This window comes from Solanum verrucosum, unplaced genomic scaffold, assembly GCF_900185275.1.
Source record: "Solanum verrucosum unplaced genomic scaffold, falcon-dt-bn FXZP01000268.1, whole genome shotgun sequence".
In the NCBI taxonomy this organism is placed as follows: domain Eukaryota; kingdom Viridiplantae; phylum Streptophyta; class Magnoliopsida; order Solanales; family Solanaceae; genus Solanum; species Solanum verrucosum.
The window spans coordinates 2,324,246-2,333,195 of NW_026019957.1; the positions used below are offsets into that span (position 1 = coordinate 2,324,246).

The following is an 8,950-nucleotide window of genomic DNA, read 5'->3' on the forward strand; positions in this document are numbered from 1 at the left end:
CACCAAACATCGAAGGGAAAATAAAAATAAAAAATCACTCTAAATAAATTGCTTTAACCATAGTTTAATGAAAAGGCGGTTGAAACATTTGGCTCCACTAGACTCTACTTCTCTAGTACTACAATATATGTTCATTGTTTTCATCCTTGTTGTATCTCTTATACTCTATTAGCTACTAATTAAATAATTAGCATTGCATAAAGCTAGAGTTAATAGCCATCTAATTAAGTATGTATGTTAATTGCTAACAACTAACCAACTTGCTATTATATTATAAAGTAAAGTATTAAGTCAGAGGGGGACCTAGAACTTGAGCAGTATGATATTATAATCTACGTGTACACCTTTAGCCTCCAAATATCTTCATAAGAATAAAAATTAGCCATAAATTATCAAAAAATTATATTAATTACAAGCAAATTAGCGACAAATTTCATGAAAATTCCAATGTAGTGAACTTTATAAATGACCCCACACAACCATACCCCTAGCATTGAAAGAAAAAAGCTACTTTTAGGTGTAGGGTCTTCACGCGTGATTGAATATTAAGAGTGTGAAGTGAATGATTGAGTAAACAAATAAAGTTAAAACTATAGAATTAACATGCATGCACTTATGTTTTCAAGTTGTAGCAAGCTAACTGTTTCAATTTTTTAATTATTATTTATAGTATGACTTTTGTGATAAAAGGATATGATTTTGTATTGAAGGAGTTTATTTTATTATTATAGCTATTGTCAAATTTATTATTGAATAAAATTATGGAGTCCTCCAAAAATAATTTGTTTTACTAAATAACTAAATAGTATTACTAAAGAGGAGAAGATAGAAGGAGGCTAGTCCTCTGACTCTTTCATATAAAGTGCACTAATCTTCTATCTTATACCTTCACCTCCATATATATCTTTCTATCGAAGATCATGTCTTCATTCAATTGAAGTTATGTCTTGTCTTGTCTAATCATTTTTTTGTAAATTATGGCCTTAGTCAACTGAAACTACGGCATATCCTATTTAATCACGTCTTTTAAATTATGTCCTCAATTAGTTGAAATTATGTCATATTCTATTTAATCACCTTTTTCAAATTTATCCTTAATCAATTGAAATTATGTCATACCATGTTCAATCATCTTTTCAATTTTTTCGTGCCAAATTACTGATAGCAAATGTAACCCAAATAATAGATCTAATTTTTAGATTTTCTAATAAAATTTGCGTTGAATTACTATTCATCAATTGACGGTTGTATAATTTAATACTACTAATATTTAATTGTTTCATGCAATACCTATCTAAAGGATTTGTGGGGCGCAAGCGCAATTGAAAACTAGAAAGTTGTTTGTTGACTCTTACAACAATTTATGAACTTTTGATTGAGATGTATTGTATCATGGACCATGTTTGTAACTTTTCAATAGTTTGACTTCATATAAATCTATCTATACATATATCAATTTTAAACAATATGGTTATGGAGGCCCCTTGATTTTATTATCATTGACTTTTTCCCAATAGAATATTAATTAATATTTGTTGTTGTTGACTTCAACAAGACAAATACTTTTTTTGGTGTGCCAAGCACATATAGGAGATATACAAAAAGTGATCTAAGTTCTAAAAAAAGCTCTAGGACCAAGTCAAATTCGAAACTAACGATAAATTAAAGTTTCAAACAAGCCATACATAATTTAACTTCAAAGAGTCCAAATTTCTAAATGAATTAGGCAATGGATAATTTATTAGATTACTTATCTTTTGAGTTTGATTTCGAAACACAAGATACTATATGTTCATTTAGATATTCAGACTAAAGTTATGAACATTTTACTAAACAATGTGTTAGAGCAAAGCATGTGGCCAAGAACATTTCACAACTCACTAACACAAGAATTATTCCTATCGATGTACTTTATATATTCCACAACTTCGACATATCGCATCTATGTATAAACGAGATATCCAACAACAAGAAAAATTGAATAGAGGAACTTCATAGTATTGACTTTTCTTTATTTATTTATTTATTTTATTTGCATTCTTTAAATTGTGGAATTATTTGATGTAATCAAAAGAAGGGATGATGCTATAAATATTTTATTTCAAATGTGTCCTAGACGTGTGTATTTATGACAAATAATTAATGAAACAAATTGGTTTGCAGACAGGTATCTTTCTCACATCAAAACTTTATGAGTTCCTTTAGTGTTTTTTTTTAATTGGTAGAGTACTATTTTCTTTAACTTCCTAGAACCACTTATGACCCTCAAGTTGATGCTATATTGGGAAATGAATTATGGGGTTTTGTTGTTTTTTTGTCAAGGGCCAGAAAGCCCACTTTTAGCCGTGTGGAATAATGGTATATAGTGACTTCTTTTAAAGTTCAAGTTGACAATCCAACGTGTGATTTTATCTCGTTATTTAAAATTAAGAGATGAAATTAATGTTTCTAATTTCATATCATGAGAAAAATTTCAATTTAAAAAAAACTTGATTTGGAAATTTTATATCATGATTTCATATATTTTAAATATAAGAATTAACTCACAAGTTTATATTTTGTAAAAACAAATCATCATACTAATTACTATATCTACGTATTTTTTGCAAGAATATCATAGGAGTGATGAAATATTTACGACATATGTACATGATGATATAATTACTAATGATTTGACCAATAAACGACTCAATCAATATAGTAAAATGCAACTCAATACTTGAGCTAGGAAAGTTATGGCAATGGAGGATTGGAGAAGTAGTGGGGATGCAGACAACATGTGAGATAACACAACTAAGCAGACTAATAAGAAAATTTATAAGGCGGCGAAGGCAAAGGTTAATTTAGTGGTTACGATAGAAAATATGATTGTTTTTTAATTAACGATTGTATATGAACTATGGGACAAAGGATGAGTTAAGAAATTGTACAGGCTTGTGAAGAGGAGAAAAAAGGAAGCCTCGAGACCTAAATTAGGTGAAGTGCATTAAGAGTGAGGAAGACAAGATATTGGTGGAAAAAACCTTCACTAAGCAAATTAGATGACAAACATACTTCCACAAACTCTTAAACACAAAAGGGAAAAAGACAATGTGTTAGGTGATTTGGAGCACGCTATTAGTAGGATGAGTAGGAAAAAGAATCGAAGACTAGACCAGATGAGATTCTAAAGGCGCTTTGCAAGAGAACTAATAGAAAATATATGGAGTGGCTAGTTGGACTGTTTAATGTCATTTTAAGACGGTACTTGAAGAATAGATATGGAGTATAATGATTTGTTGTACAAGAACAAGAGTGATAGTTAAATTATATGGTTATCAAATTTCTAAGACACACAATAAAAGTTTGAGAGAGATGGTGGAGATAAAGGTCAGAATAGGGTTTGTCCATTTTTGAGAATCAATTTAGATTCATGTCGGGACGATCAACTATAGAAGTCATCCATCTTTTGAAGGGACCACTGGAGAAATATAAGAATGAAAGAGGTATATATGTATGAAGTTCATTGACCTTGAATAGGCCTATAACAAAGTCATGATGGAAGTCCTCTGGGATGCCTAGAAGCTAGAGGTGTGCCAGTGCCTTACATTAGGGCGATAAAGTACATGTATGTGAAGACAAGATTTAAGTTAGAATGGTCGAAGGAGACTTGGAGCACTTTTCATTTGAGATGAAGTTGCACTAGGGATTAGTTCTTAGCCCATTTCTATTTTTCTTAGTAATGAATGAATTGACGTGGTATTTTCAAGATGAGGTGTCATGGTGTGTGTTATTTATGTATGATATATAATGATTATGAGACACGCTAAAAATATATTGGAATGTAAATTTAGTGATGCAATGCATTAGGAAGGCGTGGAAGTGAGGATGGTGTCCAATCAAGAACTCCCATGTTGATCAGAAAATGCAAGTTGTGGACATGAGGATGCTAAGATGGATGTGAGGGAATATTAAGATAAATAAGATTAGGAATGAGAATATCCGAGAAAAGGTGACACTGACCTTCGTGGTGGATCAGATGAGAGAAGCAAGACTAATGTGGTTTGGACATGTGAAGTAGAGATGCACAAATGCCTCTATGCATAAATGCAAGAAGTTGGATATAGTGGGTGCGATAAGAGGTAGTCGTAGGTCAAAAAATATTGGACAAAGGTGATTAGACAGTACATGACGCAACTTCAGATTATCGAGGATATGACCTTACATGGAAGGGTGTGGAGGTTGTGTATTAAAGTAGAAGGTTAGTAGGTAAGGAAATGTTGATCACTTGCAATATCTAGCTATCCTCATCTATTATTATTTATTGTGTTTTGGTTATTTTACTATTTTGTTGTTATTATTATTCTTTTCTTGTAGACATTAACGATGAATTTTATTATTTAGTTACAACTTTAATCCATAGCTAGTTTATGTTTTTTAGTATATAGTAATTTATCTACAATTATAAAGGAAGAGAACTATTTTGATGATCATAGGGGTCTTTACTTCATTCAACAACCAAAAAGATAATGATCCATGTATATCTCAACTAACTACATTATTGAATAAATGATTCAAACAAAAGAAGAGAAAAGTTATCACAGTTTTTTATAGTATTTTAGCACTTTGACTTAGTCTAGGATAGTTGTTATTTGGTCCTTAAGTTTCTCTTTTTAGTTGAAAGCACTATTGAGTTAGTGCTCTTTTTAATTCTACATTTTAGTTGAGTTGTAAGCCTATTTAAAAGGCATCATTGATGCTGAAGATAATATGAAACAGAAGCTTACAACTTACAGTTCAAGAACACTTCTTGCCTGCTAGTTATTTTTTTCCTTTCCAATATTTTTGTTCTTGAGTGAGCTTGAGATCTGTGTTCTCCAACATTTGTGGTATCAGAGCACGCTTAGATTTAGGCAACCTATTAACAGAAAAACACCATGGCTTCCAATGGAAGTTCTCTGAACATATCTCAGCCAGCCATATATACCCATTCTTACGGGACAAAGCTATCAATTATGGAGCATCAAGATGAAGACTTTATTTAAGTCTCAAGATCTTTGGGACTTGATAAAGACTGGTATGCAGATCCGGATGAAGAGCAGCGACTGAAGGAAAATCGAAAGAAGGACGTAAAGGCATTGTTCTTCCTTCAACAAGCAGTCAATGAGACAGTATTTTCCCGAATTGCAGCAGCCACCACTTCGAGGCAAGCATGGAGAATTTTACAAACAGAATTCCAAAGCTCATCAAAGGTAATAGTTGTAAAACTTCAAACTCTTCGGCATGAGTTTGAAACTTTAATGATGAAAAGAAATGAACATGTGCAAGATTTTTTGTCTAGAGCAATGGCTATTATTAGTCAAATGAGGTCATACGGAGACCAAATAACTTATCAAACTGTTGTTGAAATTTTTTTAAGGAGTTTAACTCCTAAGTTTGATCATGTTGTGGCTGCAATTGAGGAGTACAAAGATTTGTCAAAATTTTCATTCGATGAATTGATGGGTTCTTTACAAGCACATGAGGCAAGGATAAACAAGTTAACAGAAAAGCAGGAAGAAAAAACATTTCAATCTAAGGTGGAGGCACAAAATTCAAGAGATCATGAAAAGGCACCAACAGGAAGAGGACGGGGCAGAGGTGCATTTCGTGAAAATAGTCGAGGTCGAGTCAAAGTCTTTGAACAAAGACACTTCAATGAGCAAAAATGTAATAGAAGCAACAAACAATGTCATAACTGCAAGAAGTACAGGCATGTGCAAGAAGATTGCTGGTACAGGGAGAACCAAGCAAATTATGCAGAGACAACTAATGGAGAAAGTAAGTTGTCCATGGCTTGTCGTGATACTAATGAAGTTTCAGGTGATATGTGGTTTGTAGATAGCGGCTGCTCCAATCATATGTCAGGTATAAAGTCAATCTTCAATGAACTTGATGAGACACTAAACTCGACTGTTAGGCTTTGGTGATAACAACGGTCTTCAAGCTGAAGGAAAATGAATAGTAGCAATAAGAAACATCCATGGTAAAGTAAAGCTTCTTCATGATGTTCAATTTGTTCCTAGTTTGGCCCATAATTTACTGAGTGTTGGCAACTCATGACTAATGGATATTCACTTCTGTTTGATGATGGAGCATGTGTTATTAAAGAAAAAAAATCAGGACAAACAATGGTTAATGTTCTCATGGCTAAAAGCAGAATGTTTCCGCTAGAAGTTTCAAATGTGGAAAACTTTGCTTTGGTAACTGGTGCAAAAAATGACTCTGAATTGTGGCATTTAAGGTATGAGCATCTTAATTTCAAGGGGCTAAAGTTGCTAGGCGAAAAAGGTATGGTCTTTGTCTTACCAGAAATTAGTTATTTTGATTTATGCAAAGGTTGCATTTAGAAAGTTGTTTCCTGTTGGAAAGGCTTGGAGAGCATCTACTTGCCTAGAATTAGTTCATGCAGATTTGTGTGGTCCAATGAGTACTGAATCTTTTGGTGGAAGTCGATACTTTTCACTCATCACAGATAATTTCAGTCGCATGAGTTGAGTGTATTTTCTAAAATACAAATCAAAAGCTTTTGAGAATTTTAGAAAATACAAGGCACTAATGGAGAATCAAAGTGGGTTGCGCATAAAAATTTTCCGAACGGACAGAGGTGGTGAGTTCTTATCTAATGAATTTGTCTATTTTTGTGAAGAATCTGGAATTCACAAGGAACTTACTGCACCCTACACACCGGAGCAAAATGGTGTAGTTGAACGTAAGAATCGTACTGTTGTAGAGATGGCAAGAAGTTTGCTGAAAGGTAAAGGACTTCCAAATCAATACTGGGCAGAAGTAGTTGCAACCTCAGTGTACCTACTGAATCTATCACCTACAAAGGTTGTGATGAATCAAACTCCATATGAAGCTTGGAAAGGTAGAAGTCCTTAATTCAGTAAGCCATTTAAGAATTTTTTTGTTGTATTGCTTATGCTTTGGTAAACTCTCAAACTTGTCAAAAACTAGATGAAAAATCACAAAAATGTATTTTCATTGGTTATTGTCTTGAATCCAAAGCATACAGGTTATATAACTCTCTTAATGGCAAAGTGATAATTAGCAGAAATATTGTATTTGATGAAAAATCAAGTTGGAATCGAAGTGAAAAACAAATACAACAGGAGATTTTAATACCCATTGAAGACTCTCCAGATGAAGGACAAGGGTCTGATCCAAATTCACTTGAAGAAGCGATTGAACCAGAGACATTTGCAACATTTGAAGAACCTTCATCTGAGCCAATTCCACTGAGAAGATCAACAAGAGCCAGGAAAGAGAATCCTAGATATTCTAATCAATCTTGTCAATGTGCTTTTATTGTTTCATATCCTATATTTTATGAAGAAACAATTGAAAAAGAGGAGTGGAAGAATGCGATGAAGGAAAAATTGATGGCAATACAAAGAAATGAAATTTGGCAGCTCACTTACTTACCAAATTGAAAGAATGTAGTTGGATTAAAGTGTATATTCAAAACAAAGTATCACGTAGATGGAAGTGTACGGAAACACAAGGCAAGACTTGTCACAAAGGGATACTCGCAGTAGCAGGGTATTGATTTTGAAGAGACATTTTCTCTTGTTGCTCGATTTGAGACGGTAAGAACAATTTTAGCTTTGGTTGCTCAACTAAAATGGTCACTTTATCAACTTGATGTTAAGTCAGCCTTCTTGAATGGTGAACTGGAAGAGGAGGTTTATGTTTCTCAACCTCAAGGTTTTGAAATAAGTGGCAAGAGAAAAAGGTGTACCATCTGAGGAAGGCATTTTATGGGCTGAAACAAGCGCCACACGCTTGGTATAGCAAAATCAATTCCTATTTTATTCAAAATGGGTTTGAAAGGAGTGAAAGTAAGCCTACTTTATACTTAAGGAAGCGAGGTAACAATGATCTTCTTGTTGTATGCCTCTATGTTGATGATATAATTTATATGGGTTCATCTCACTCTACTGTAGCTGAATTTAAATCTAGTATGATGAGTAAATTTGAGATGACTGATTTGGATTTGTTGCATTATTTCCTTGGGCTTGAGGTGAAACAAGGAGAAGGGGAAGTATTTGTTTCTCAAAAGAAATATGCATCAGACCTTCTTAAAAGATTTGGCCTTGTCAATTGTAAATCTGCCGCAACACCCATGAATATGAATGAAAAATTGCACCAGGAAGATGGTACTGGGCAAGCCAATGCAAGAAGTTTTAGAAGTCTAGTTGGAGATTTGATTTATTTGGCTCATACTTGCCCAGATATCTCTATTTTGTTGGTGTTGTTTCAAGGTTTATGAGCAATTCATCAAAGCATCATTTTGGAGCTGCAAAAAGAATTTTACACTATGTTGTTGGAACGTTAGAATATGGTATTTCGTATTCTCATGTTTCAAATTTCAGATTGTTATGCTTTACTGACAATGATTGAGGAGGCTCGGTGGATGATAGGAAGAGTACATCAGGCAATGTGTTCAGCCTTGGATCAGGTGCAATAACATGGAGTTCGAAGAAACAAGTAACAACAACATTGTCGTCTTCAGAGGCAGAGTACATCGCAACAACTACTTCAGCTTGTCAATGCATTTGGCTTAGGAGAATTTTGGTTGATCTGAACTAGAAGCAATAGAAAACAACGGAAATTTATTGCGACAACAAATTCACAATTTCAATGGCTAACAATCCTGCATTTCATGGAAGAACAAAGCACATTGACATTCGCTTCCATTTTATTCGTGAGCTGATGGAAAAAGAAGAGATCATATTGAAATTTTGCAACACTAATGAACAAGTAGCAGATATATTCACAAAGGCACTGCCATATCAGAAACATGTTTATTTTAGATCATTGCTTGGTGTTAGCGATTTTGAATCAAGGGGGGATGTTGAATAAACGATTCAAACAAAAGAAGAGAAAAGTTACTGCAGTTTTTTATAGTATTTTACTGCACTTTGAC

At 33.5% G+C, this 8,950-nt stretch overlaps 2 protein-coding genes across 2 annotated transcripts; both read left to right on the top strand.

Annotated features, from left to right (window-relative positions):
- The first annotated feature begins 4,167 nt into the window (after positions 1 to 4,167).
- Positions 4,168 to 5,948, top strand: LOC125814752 (uncharacterized). The gene is made up of 2 exons (XM_049494213.1): positions 4,168 to 4,240; positions 5,065 to 5,948. Exons 1-2 carry the CDS (start codon positions 4,168 to 4,170, stop codon positions 5,946 to 5,948), a joined length of 957 nt encoding a protein of 318 aa, XP_049350170.1.
- A 1,994-nt stretch (positions 5,949 to 7,942) lies between these two features.
- LOC125814753 (uncharacterized mitochondrial protein AtMg00810-like) lies at positions 7,943 to 8,613 on the top strand. The gene is made up of 2 exons (XM_049494214.1): positions 7,943 to 8,285; positions 8,429 to 8,613. The coding sequence occupies exons 1-2, from the start codon at positions 7,943 to 7,945 to the stop codon at positions 8,611 to 8,613; spliced, it is 528 nt and encodes a 175-aa protein (XP_049350171.1).
- Positions 8,614 to 8,950: the final 337 nt, after the last annotated feature.